This window comes from Anser anser (assembly GCF_964211835.1).
Source record: "Anser anser genome assembly, chromosome: 21".
NCBI lineage: Eukaryota > Metazoa > Chordata > Aves > Anseriformes > Anatidae > Anser > Anser anser.
This window is the reverse complement of record NC_139742.1, coordinates 11,434,223-11,447,666: the sequence shown is the minus strand read 5'-3', so window position 1 is coordinate 11,447,666 and position 13,444 is coordinate 11,434,223. Positions and strand designations below refer to the sequence as shown.

The 13,444-nt window shown below is 37.9% G+C and overlaps 1 protein-coding gene across 9 annotated transcripts in view; it reads left to right on the top strand.

Annotated features, from left to right (window-relative positions):
* The window catches only part of DENND1A (DENN domain containing 1A), a 193,096-nt gene that overhangs the window by 21,770 nt on the left and 157,882 nt on the right, over window positions 1-13,444 (top strand). For all 9 annotated transcript variants that reach the window (XR_014574385.1, XM_083806957.1, XM_083806962.1 and 6 more), the window contains one exon: window positions 12,422-12,465. Coding sequence is in view for 6 of the 9 variants with exons in the window: in XM_083806957.1 (XP_083663083.1) it covers window positions 12,422-12,465 (44 nt within the window). In the remaining 3 variants the exon portion in view is untranslated. The remainder of the gene's footprint in view (window positions 1-12,421; window positions 12,466-13,444) is intronic.

The window sequence follows — 13,444 nt, the reverse complement described above, 5'->3', positions numbered from 1 at the left end:
AATGAGAAAAGAGACTGTACACTCCTCTTTAAGGTGTGTTTGTCTGTGATAAAAGCAGCTGGATCTATTGGACATACTGTACTGCTCTGGAGCTTGCTTTAGTTTTTAAGATTTGTTTAAAAACTGCTCCCCCTCATCTTGCTGCTTATCGGTGCATATGGCTGTGTGCGATAACACAAGCTGACCTCTAGCTACCAGCCAGGTTTCTGCCAAGCCCCATGGGAGAAGTCTCTGTGAACATTCTTACTTCCTTCTCCATCAGCTTTCTCACTTTGAGAAGTTTCATCTGAGGACTTTTTGTCTGTAGGACACGTCTTTCCCTCCTATTCTGTGCAATGCTAGATGTTCTTGCAAGTCAGTGTTGATCCGTTGAGAGAATGTTTGTGCTGCCACCTCACCCTAACAAGTTACGCTCCTTGTTTCTGTAGTCATCCTCAGGAGATTTGCGTGTCAGCACAATGGGAGTCGATGACCATCTGCACTTCACCACCTTGTAGATAAATCTGTGGAGAAAAAATGTGGAAGTGGATTCAAGTTGCATTTTTAGATTTCCTTTGCAATTCACAGTGAAGGAAAAAATTGTTTTCAGCAAAGCTGCTGCTAAGGGTGGGCAGATTGGAAAGAGTTGGCAGAGTTCTTGAAAAAGTCTGAAAATATAGCTGTGATTTTGCTGTGTAATAAAGCTGGGCAAGGAAAAGAGAATAGAAATGAATGAAATTGTTAGATTTATATACACCTGATTTTCAGGGCTGGATGGTAAATGAATATAATGTGATTTATGAAATGTTTGAGCTCAAAATTAAACTAGTTCACTACTTCAGAAGTATATGGGTACCTGGTGATATGCTATCATACATCTTGGCAGTATCAAATGTCTTAAAATGTTTTCAGTGCATTTCCATTTTGCAGTTAAAAATCTTTTTGATAGACTTCCATTTTCTACCTTGACAAAAATATTTTAAACATTTTTAGTGAGATGATAGATTTCCATTCTGGTTGCACTGAACATCATCAAGCTCCTCTTTATGTAAAACAAATAACTCTTCAGACTGATGGTATTGCTTTAAATGTGCTAAACTTCTTTTCTTAGAGGCTGTCTTTTATTATAGCATCACACATGGCATAAAGTGAGCTTTGTTAATAGTAGCTGAAAGCACTGCACATACAAAACAGGTCAATACTGCAAGTGTAAATATACCCACAGTTCTCCTCCAGTTCTTGATGCTGTCTCGTTAATGAACTTTTATGCCGAAAGAGAGAAGTCATTTTGGGTAGCTGAACACTCAGTGATTTTCTTTCACTGTCATCTCATGGTCATTAGCTAGATGAGATGTATTTTTCCAAGCCGGGACCTCTTCCCCTGCACCCTCTCCACTAAACTTTGAATAGTGTTCAAGAAGCTCATATCTGTCATTAACACATCTGACTCCACAGAAAGTTTTTGCAGGAGAGTGAATTGAATGCTCTCCCTGTTTTTACAAACTTTCCTCTCATTTAATGCTTTCGCTGGTAAGGCTTTCACAAGGCTGCAGCGACACTGTGGCTGTAGTTGACGCTCACCGTGACCAGTCTCTGATTTCTTTTGCTTTTTCTTTGTTTGTTTGTTTTTTAACTCTCTTCCAGTTCCCTGGCCCTTAGAAGTTTTTGTTACCGTTTTGGTAGAATGAAGACCACTAATGTGAGATAAGTTGAGATGGGAATGTTACGCAGTTCAAGCTGAAGCAAAATAGATGAAATTAAGTACCGGAGGGTACAAGGCTGCTGTCTTTTATGTATGAATTTATATGCCTTAAAAAATCAGGAGTGAGTTGATGACCATTGAACCTAGTGGTCAGTTAGGGCCCTTAGCAACCACAGATTTCAGTAGTGGAAGCAAGTTAAGTGTGAAGCTCTAAGGTTGTGTGTGTTGTTGAAGAAACCACGACCATCCTGTTATTTGTTATAAAAATGTCTCCTCAAAAATGATCTATAGGTCTGTCTGTTCTTTACTGATAATGATATATGAATGTAAATCAGACTCCGTGCATGACTGATGGTGTATATTTTGCTGTATGTTCCAACAAGTGAAGATCTCCAGTACAGAAAAACAATAGAATTAATAATGGGATTCCCAGTTTCCTGTGGCACAATTTCATCTTTGATAGAATCTGTTTGATGCCATTTGAATAACTAAAGCATCCTGACATAAACAGAGATGTAGATATAGAAATTTTGAAGGCATCAAAACCCAAAACTATTCTGAAGAGTTTTTCTATAAGGTCTCCTATTGCTTTCAGGGAGATTCCCATAGGAGATGATATTTGCACAGATCAATGACATGTAACAGTGTCATTGGGAGCAGGTGGTACTCTACAGAAGTAGCATGTGATAACTTTGAAACTGGAAACGGTTTGATACTATCAATATTGAAAGTATGAAAGTAAGGTCAGAATTTTAAATGTTATAAAGTTACATAGCTTCAGGCTTAGAAATCAGTATTCACTGTTGCTTGTGTAACCAAGAAGGTATTCTCTGTGTAGTTTAAGCAATTATACAATTGCTGAAGAGTAGTGTTTTGTGTGTGTGTGTGTTGTGTTTTTTTCAATTTTACTGTATTATAACACTTCAAGAACTTAAGGTTGGTTACACTTGTGTTCCAAGTGCTTTCTGAGTCAGTTCAGATTAAACCTGAAATGTGATGGTCTGTATGTCAATGAATATATTTATGCAGTACTGGTATGCATTCTCCTAGTAATATGTCTGTCTGAATTTATTATGGTTGAATTTGAGAAAGTGATAAAAAAAAAAAGTTAATAGTCCGTAAAGTGTTCTCTAATACATGGAAAATATAGGTTATTGGCAAATTAAAATAACCATAACGTCGTTAAAACCAAAACCCAAAATGGTGAAAATAAAGCAGTTTGGAAAATGTTTATAAAACTCAGAAGAATTTTATAGTAAGAAAAGTCTGGAATTATGTTGGAAAACACTGTTTGTTTTCATTAATAACTTCTTTAGGTTTTGTAACGTAGTTGACTGATTGTCATGGCCATGTTGTGGGTTTAAGTGAGTTCCTTGTAATATGGTATCCCTAAAAATCAGTATTGCATTAAAATGTTATTCCTGGCTTTCTTCAAAACAACAAAGAGAATTAGAAATTAAACGGCTGACACAGGAAAATAGAAAATGTGACATTATGTAAAAGTTTCTCTCTTAAAATTAATTGAATAAGGATTTTTTTGAATGGAAGTGCTTATTAACATGCCAATGTTATGTATGAATTAAGTTGGCTATAAACTGTCACTTTATCAAACATAAATGTTTTATTTTTGCTGTAAAAAGCTAGCTTGAAGAAACTTTTTTGGGGGCTACATACGCTTGACCCTTCAGCAGAAACAGTAATCTTGGGAAAGCAGATAGGCATACATAAGCAATTGGAAATACATGTCTTGTAAATATTAAAGGGGGGTGGCTGTTTCCTGTAAAAATGTCAACTTTCTAGTTGCTTTGGTCTTATCTTGCATAACTTGAGAATTTGCATTCTGGAAGTAAAAACTAAATAGGCAGATTTATGCAGTAACTGCTCATGTCGGGTATTGCTGAACTCCAGACGATGCGCTAACTCGATTTCTATTTGCTGCATGTAGTTCCACGTGGAGAAGGTCTCTTTACCTTTCTTCCTTCATTGCTTCTGAGATATGACGATTTTTTAATTTAATTTTTTGTCTTTTAAATCTTAACCTGTGTGGTACTGGCACTTCCAGATTGTCACATTTAAATCATAGCATGAAATATTGGTTAACCATTTCTTACATATTTTCAGGACAAGGAGGGCTTGCCAGCTGCTGTTGAAGTGAAGAGGCTGTCACCAGGCAACTCTGCTGTCTCAGAATATAAATACAAAGAGGCAGGAGAGAAACGACTTCAGAATTCATGGCCTGAGCATATCTCCTTTAAATTTATGGTGTGGTGAAAAGATTACAAGAAAAAACATCCTGATCAAGCAAAAATCAATTAAAAATTAAAAACAAACGAAAACCAACAATAGAGGCCTACTTAAATGATGTGCTCCTACTCAGTTTCTGCATTTAACCTGTTTTGTATAATTATTACAGGCAGCCTGTACACCATTTCAAAAGCCACGCTTTGTGGGTTTCTTGAACATTGAATTAGGATGTTACCTAATTGTATTTTTCTAGGTTTTAGCCACTGTGTAATTTGACTAAAATTTCAGGGAAAAAGAATTAAAAGTGTAGCCCATTTGAAATTTGCTCCTGGAGTTTGGCTTAGATTTCAACCAACCCAGAAATGTGCTATCACTTGAAGAACAGATGGTTATGGAGAGAAATATCCCCTTAAGTGCATAGTAAAGCAAACTGAAAAGATTGATCAACCGGGCTGTAATGTGGACCTGAGGTATCACCAAAGTAATTAACCAATGCATATAAAAGAACTGAAGACCTCAAATAAAGATGTTAGAAACATGTAGCAAACAGGATTTGAAATAAGTACTCTTTTGTCTTCTGTATATGGTCTCTTGTTATTTTAGCTTTAGCTCTTTCTTAGCATCCCCTCTAACAGTTCTAGCTTTAATTACATCAGTATCATCAGTTTAAAAATGTATCTGGACTGAAAGTTTTGTTGTGTTCTGTGTAAAGTGATAATTCTGAGTTTTCTGACCACTGAAGAGATCTTATGCCTTCTAATTTGTTCTTATTCTTACAGTGTAGACTGTTAGTAGAAGAGAAATGAATCTGCTATTATACAACCGATTTTAGACCGATTTCTTGCTATAGCGGAGTGAGTGAACAGTTCTGTGGTGCTTAGCTGCCTGCTGGCTTAAAGCACCATGTGGACAAAGCAGAAGAAGTTAAGGATTTAGCATTGGGGTAATTCCCCAACTATATTTTGTCTATTTCTCACTAGGGTAGCATCAGAACTGTTTCTCATCTTCCATTAAAAGCAATGGTAAAGTTTTGATTAAACTTCCCTACGAGAATCCAAGACATTGAACAACAGCAGTTGAAGATGGACATGATACCTTAGAAAAGGGTCTACCTACTCCGATACATGACTTTTCTGATACCCTTTTACTAATCGCTTTTCATATCTTGACTCTGACACGTGTTTTCTTTGGTCTGTTGCTTCTTGTTCCCGTCATCCCATGGTGCTCTGGAAGGGAAGAGCCGAACGTGTTCCTTGGGACAGGAAGGAGTTGCTTCATGCTGCAGGAGAGGCTTGAAATAAAATGTGGACTAAACCAACTCTTCAGGTTTAGGTCTTTTGGTTATGTTTGTGTTAGCATTTGGATGAGACCTAACTACAGTGGTTTTTTGCTAGCTCTCTGATACTGTTTCATTGTACGTTTGTTTTTCAAATGGTATTGAAACAAAAGAACAGATTCTCTCAAAGTTGTTACTGTGCCAGAGGAAAGTGGAAATGCCATCCTTAACACTGCCATTTTCTTGTAGTGGGAGGTCGGTGGGGCGCTACGTACCCTTTAAAGGACAGTCAGGACAGTGCAACAGCCTGACATGACAGCAACCCCTAAGCAGGTATTTGCTAAGAGGAGACGAATGTAGCCCCTTCCTCCTGTACAAGACAAGGAGTTTTTCCCACCTCTTATCCAAGAAGTGAGAGGTGTTTCTCTCTTTTTTTTTTTTTTCTGAAATGTAGTCACCTGTGTGAATATTTCCATTGCATACTATTCTTAAGTTGTAGTTTTGAATATTGCACCTGCTGTGTGTGCTTACAGTGCATGTTGGTGTTGTGATGATTTGGGATAACTTAATTGTATGTGTTGTGAGGCTGGCAGTATTTGGTTTTGTGTTTCTGTTGTTTAATTTTTTAGTATAGTTTGGAAGTCACAATTACAGAATTTTCTTTTACATCTTGGTTTTAGGACTCTTACACTTTTAGAATAAGGAATACTTTAACAAGAAAAATTGAAGTCTTAAAAGCTTTACATTCAGAAAAAAATCCTTTTATAGGTATTTTCTGAGTGAATTTGTTCTGAGGCTTCTGGTCTGTATTGAGTGTAGGTTTTTCCTCTCCCTCGTTTTCTCCCCCCCTTTCCCTCCTCCCCCTGCCCCCTCTCTGTGCTGTTATCTGCACGCTAAAGCTTGCAGCAGTTTGGGGGAAAGCAGAAGTGTTCAGCTGTGCTGAATACAGGACATCAAGGAGTTTGCAGAGGTTTGGAAAGAAGTTTAAAATTACTTTTTCGTTGTGCTACATAAGTACTATAATGTGTTATGGGTGTTGAAATTGAAGCTGCTCTGAATGGAATTCCATTTCATTTTAGAGGGACAAAAAAGAGTTGCAGCTGTAAAGACCTTAAAGAAATGAATGCCTTAAATCATTTAGCGAGGAAAAATTAAGTAATTATCACTGTATAATAAACTTAAGTTTACTTCATCTGAATGATTTGTAGCCAGCATGGATTAAAGAAGCTGATTTTTTTTTTCTTTCAGATGTGTCAAGATAGTATGTGTTATTGCTTGTGTGGTTAACTGTGGGAAGTGTTTTCTGAGAATTTTTGAAGAACTTCCCTGGTTCTATAATTTCCGTATCTTTCAAATGCAGACCAATTTGAGATGTGCTGTTTTTAGAAGTATTTAATCATGCTTCTTTTAAAAGCAAAACTCTTCATTTTATGATTGATGAAAAGTTGAGAGTAAAAGAGCAGCATAGTTACACTAATATGCCATTGTAGCATATTCCCATCCTGTCATCTGGAAAATTAAATCAGGTTACAGCATGGATTAGCAGCTAGACTTTTGAGGAGGGGAAGGTAGTGTCTTAAATGCCATGAAATTGAACAATGGGATTATACAGTTCACAGCTAATTTCAGTATTCTTCCCTATTTGGCTTTTTATTGAACAAGATTCTATAGGCGGTAATAATTTTTAGAACTTGGAAACTTGGTGAACTTGCTGTGTTCACACATTGCGGGATCAATGCTTTGGGCTATCCATTTGATGATATTCTGTAAATGCATAGCAAAGAAGCAAAATGCTGCTGTCACAGTGCAAGAAAGTTTTATTCCTCTGTCTCAGAGAAATGGCATTGTCTTCTCTTCCCCCTTTTCAAAACAAAAAGTATGTCCAGTGACAGAAATTTCATGTTCTGTTCGTGCGAGAAATGCTTGAGCTGCTCTGTTGGTAGTTTCCCTAAAAAACACCTCTTCAAAGTGACAAAGGAAACAGCTTCAACAATAAGCACGTGATCTATTTTTATGTGTATTGGTTTTCTGGTTTTGTTATTTCTCTAACTGGTTCTCCCCAGAACAGAGCATCCATGGTGGGTAATACAAGGAGGTGGTCTTTGGCCCAACGACGTTTTCTGGGCAGCAGTCGCTGTGTATGGAGCTGCATCCTCAGGGAAGAGGGCTTAGGAGGTTGGTAAGAGAACCCAGTCTGACTTCCATGGAGTTACTTGTGAATCTTAGGGAAATTCGTGATACACCATTGGTTCAAAGGCTTCTAAAGATAAGTATGAACATCAAGAATCAAATAAAGTTGACTCTTCTTAGTACCAAGAGTTTTAATTTAGCATCTGATTATGAAATACTCGGTTAAGACATGAACATGTGACCGCTGAGGAGTTTTTACTGATAGTAGTGGTGGTGATTAAAGCTGAATACTGAAGTCCTGTTTGAGCTACCCTTCTGTATTCTTCCATTGGTATGCCTATTTGCCACTGTTCAGAAGTTGGATGTTGTGTCGGCTGTGGCTTGAGGCAGGCATAGATCAGCAGGCAACTTGGGCTGATTTTTTCAGTGGAGAGCTGAGCCTTACTGAGTAATCGTCATGTTTGTTTTGTAGATGTTTATATTTCATAAAGTCAGTGTCTGTCTCGCTTTATTGTGTATGTAAACACAGATGAAAATACCTTCTAAATGAACGTTGCATTAGCAATGAAGAATGGATAAAGTGATGAAAGCTGTAATGATGTGTGACAGTCTCTCTTTCCATTATGTAGTGTTTTCCAAATAAGGATGCTGAAAGTTTAGTAAACATTCCCAGACCGTATAAAAGCTGAAGTGATGGAGCTGATGCAATGTAAAATATAAAGTACTTGTAAAAATACGCGGACGTGCAAGCATTTGGTTGCCAGGCATAATTTAAAGGTGGTTTTCTTAACTGTAGGGTTCCAGGTTATGTCAATTCTGATGCTGTTATGAGATGTCATCAAAAGCAGGCTGTATACACAGTGTGTATTCCCGGTGTCTTGATCAACAGGTACGTGATGCTGAGGGCGATTCCACAAGATACTTGGTGCATCCGGCTAAGTACATGTTGCTGTTATTTCCACTGAAATTAGCGGATGAGAAATTAAGTTAAATTTCATGCGTTGTGGATTAAATTAAATTTCTTCTAATGTACGCAGTTGATATAAGATTTTTTTAATTTATATTAAAGGCAATAAAGCCTAGGAATGTCTCAGCACTATGATCCATTTTGGGGGATTAAAATGCAATCGTAGACTGTGTTTTGGATGAGAATGAATTCACCTTGAACCTCTACAAACTACCTCAGGTGTGGAGTCCGATCACAGTTGTGTCTTTTTTAAATTACAGTGTGGAAATGTTAAATATGGGGAGATGAAATAGTGCAATATATGCGAGGACATCCATTTGCCATAGGACAAGTTCAGAAGTTCTCATTTCCCTGGTCTTGAAAAAAATCCTATCTACTTCGGTTGGGTCAAGTCCCCAGAGCACAGCAAACGGTCAGCAAATTTCGTCCTGTCTTCTCACTGAACCTCACAGCGTGTGTATCTTACTACCTAACTTTAAAAGGCTGAAATAATTTATCTTTTAGTGTATGTATTGAAAGACAAAAGTGGCATGGCACTAGTTAAGAACTAAAGAAGATTTAACAGCAAAGGAAAAATTATACTACAGTAAAGCTGCTGTGGGGAAGAATTTAGAAACTCTCCCCATCTTGTGTTACTTAAATGATTTAAAGGCTCATTTTCATAGTGTGTCTTACCTGTGCTTTTTGATATTTCTGTGTGGAGAGTTTTGGTTTTTCTTTCAACTTTCTCCCGTTACCCAACTCACTGAAGGCACAATAGAAGCAAAAGATGCTCTGGGTATTTACTCACGATTTATGAGAAACTGCTGGGCTGGCTGACCTGTAGGCAGGGTTCTGAAATTGTGCCATACCTGCCTCCTGTGGTATCCAAAGTACCGCAGCAGAAGATAATCCATGCTGCCTTTTCTCAGGAGACGGCGGAGGCCGGCCTTCTGCGCCTGCACGTAGCCGACCGCGCGCCGTGGAGCTGGCAGCCACCATCGCCGCCGCGCCGGGAGGGGAGGCCACGGGGCGGGCAGCAGGAGCCTGGGGCCTGGGGCCGCTGCTCCTGGGGGTGCTGCTGCTCCTGTGGGGTCGCTGCTCCTGGGGGGCTGCTGCTCCTGGGCCGCTGGGTCGCGGTTGTTTCCGTGGCAGGAGCACTGACAACATTCGGTTTTGGAAGCAGCAGTCTTAAGCTAATATAAAGGTGACCTGATTTTTGGTGTGTCTTGAAGACCTTAAGCCGTGGTGTAATATTTCACTAGTGTGTATTATCTCTAAAGAACAAATAATCAGAAATGCCTAATTTCTGAAGGAATGAAGGAAAATCGTTTTGTAGCAGATCAGTTAAATGTTTCAGTGACTTTGAAAATTGAAATACCTCCCCATTGCTAGCTATTGATTTCAAGGGCTGTTAAAGAAATACAGATTGTGATGTAGTGACTGGAAAACCTGTTATTGTTTGTTCCTCGTCATTGGTAATCATCCCAACTGCCTCGTTATTATGCACAGCGCTCAGTGGGAGACAATGGCCGGGAAGGGGCCAGTCCTGACAACTGTGCCCCTGCTGTTCAGAGCATACTGTCATCAACTGATGTACAAAATGTGGTCCTTGTAGAGAGATGAGGAGAATGGGGGTCTTCTGGTTTCTTCTAAGTTGATGTATTTTGTCTTCCATGTGGTAGGAACACACGTGGAACAGGGAAGGGCTTTCCTGTTTATTTTATATAGTGTTTTCTGTGGCCGCTGCTTAGCCTTGCTTCTTGAGAGCACATACATTCGAGGTAGGAAAATAATGTAATTTTCTGTAGGAAAAAACATATTTAAGTAAAAACTCTGAGTGAAAGTTGATGTATATAAACCAAAATTAAACCATAAAAGCATAACAAAACAAAAAAAATCATTGGCTGTGATTTTTAAGTTACTTAAATCCTGTTTTGTCTCAGTTCAGTGAGAGTGGTCTGTAAGGTAGCTTCAGAGATGGGAAAAGCACCAGCTTGTATTTATTTGCCCATGACATCTTTTTAGCTAATAGATTTTATCAGCCAGTGTTAGCATCTTGCAGAGGGGTACACAATGCAGCTCTGTCTTCTGGATGATGATCTCAATATGAGCTTTCGGGGTTTATCTGAGTGCTGTCAAATACGTTCCTGTAGGCCTTCCTGCCAGCGACGCACCTGCTCTTACACACACACTATTTGTGTGGTTAATCTGGTTTGTATTTTTAAAGAATGGTGAATGTGGATTGCAATCGGTGGAGGAATGTGTTAACCCTAAACACTATGGATTTATGTTGCAGTTTAATTCCTTGTTTTCTTAAAAATAGATACATGATAAAATGCTGTGTGTGACTGTGTATGCGTATACATCCAAACATATCTACTAAGTCTGGGAGCAATGGGTCAGCAGAAAATGGTGTGCGGGGGGGAATGCCAGTATTGTGCTTCAGGCTCCTTTCTTTACCAATTTCTTAAGAAATGTTACGTACTTTGGTATACAAAGTAAGGTGTTAATTTCTTTTAGTGATCATCATTTCCTGTGAAATTCTGAAAGATTAGCCTCAAATAATTTGTTGTAAAGATATGTATCATAGTAGATATTAGTTTCATCTTACCACTGATAATGTGCTTGCTTTGCTGAAATATGAAAGGTATTGTCCTGTAAGTTGTAACTTGAAACACTTGAGTATAAGGGACTCTTGGTGTGAGTTCAACTCTTCTCATTTATTTGCATTTTTGCATACTTAGCATAGAGGTGTAAGAATTGTCAAACTAAGGCTTAAAAGGTGATCTCTTGCTTTACAGTTTGTTCTGTTAATGCAGAAGGGTTTGCTCATATGCATGTATAAAATTTGTTATATTGTGTATACTGTTGTTTAGTAGTAAAATGTATAATGAAGCATCTGAATGTCTGGAAAAGCTAAGCTAGAAAGTTGTTTATTAACCTACAGTCTTGCTGTAATTCTGATTTTAAAATGAATACGCCTTATCAGAAAGTTTGCATCTGCTAGCAATTGGATTGCCAATCAACTAATTTATTACTAAAATAAACTTTGCCAATGAGAAATCTAGGGTGGGACTATGGTAAAACAACAGTATACGGTGCTTGTGTCATAAAAACGAGACTCTTCCCCCCAAGCCTCAGTTACGGTGTGGCATAACAATAATGGAGCAGTAGTGATTGCATATGCAGCTTGTCCCTACATAACAATCAAAATTTGTGGAAACACATTAGAAAGATTGAAGCATCTGGTAAGGGTATATCCACAGTGCCAAGCTGCAGACAACCGAAACCAAGGGAGTTTGTGCAAATGGTAGAAACTGGATAGGGTACTGGCTGGTTTTTCTGTGTTACACTTCTTATTCTGAACTCTTCTGTGATTGTTGTATTTTTTAATTTATTTTTTTTATAATTAGATAATTTCTTTCTAGTCTGGAATCTGGCCTTCTCAGCCATATTCCTTTGAAAAACGGATGGCTTTGAAGCGTGCTGTTCTAAATAGGTTGTCATATAAATAATTTCAGTCATAATTTCAAAAACAATTTTGTTGTTTTATGAACATCTCTAATTAAATTTAACATAACTTCTTAGGGAATATTGATATGATATTTTTTCTGACAAGCCAAAGGAATAAGGACAGTGCATCAGTCTGAGTGCTTGCTAATCGGACGTGTTTAACATTTGTTTTCCTGATGGCACAGAGGTTCAGGACCATATTAATTAGCTCTTTCGAATTCTCGATGAATGTTTTGTTTTCTAAGGAGTGTAACTTTTCTGTTAACATTAATTTGAAGTAATATTTTCAGCCAGAAAGCTATTGCACAAAGTAACAGCCTAAAATTCAGTGTAGCACCAAGACGTGTTATAAAATTATATGTAGATGTATGTGTGTACATGTACACACATTTATGTTTTCATCTGTTTTGTGTGTGTATGTTTTATATACACTTTTCCTCTTTCTAGAGGAGGGTAAAGGGAGAGCCTTGAAAAGTCCTTCCCTGCTCTTATCAACATAGCAGCCTCAGCTGCCCTCCTTGGATCCCCTGCCAGGGTTGCTATCATCTTCTGATCAAATATTAATGTGTGATTCTCTGCTTGCTCACTAATCCAAAGCCAATTAATATTATCTGTCAATTATTTACAGATCCTGAGGTGCGGAGGCAATTCCCAGAGGACTACAGTGACCAGGTTTGGAATGCGTAATTAATTTTTTACATGACAAAATTTATTTCAGGGTTGTTCAACATATTATTGCTGCTCTTTTTACCGAAAGAGATAAATGCATTCTTAGAAAGAAAAAGAAGCTATAATTAGGAGCAGAGGATAAAAACATTTTCACATTTAAAGCAGAAAACGGAAGAATTTTGGATCTCGTAAGATTGTTTTACAATCTAGGTTTTACAAGCGAACATGAGAGCGGGAAGGAAAATTGATTAATAAATTTCACTTTTTGCCTTTAGGTGCCACAGTCTGCAGTTCATTTGGCAGTCCTCACTTCATTGTCTGAAAGGTTTATGGCTATATTTAACTGGGCACCTGGCACTACAGTGCATTTTTTAAATTCTTGCCTGATCATGCAGTCTCTAGTCTGTTTCAAAAAGATGGTCTGAAACTATGCCTGAGCAGGTAGAACGCACAGGTATTTATCGTTTAGCTAATACATGCATTGAATCTGATTATTTTTTTTTCACAGGATCTCTAGGTGACTTTGAAATTAACAACTTCAAGTTACCTCTTGTTTTACTGTGTCTCATTAGTAGTGGATTGGGGCAGGGGTTAGAGGTTAGGGAGAGGGGATTATTACTGCGGTGTCTGTAAGTACTACTGGAGTTAATGCGCTGTTGTTGTTTGTCAATGTTTAGGGCAAGTGCTGTATTTAGGTTGTGAGTGCAAGCTGATTTCTTGCACCTTTGTTTCTGGGAAGTGCTGAAGTTATGGCACTATATAACTATTTAATATAACAATAAATTTTGCCTCAATGAGTCTCTGATTTTGAGTTAGGGTCAGCAGAGCTATTTTATTTCAGATCCTTTCCCTTTAATTACCTTTTTTTATGCAATATGAAATTTTGTGGCACTTAGTCTAATGCATTTAACAATTGTTTAGACATGATAGCTCATCAGCACCAGAACAAATGTTTTCCTAAGTAGCTCTAATGACTCAATGC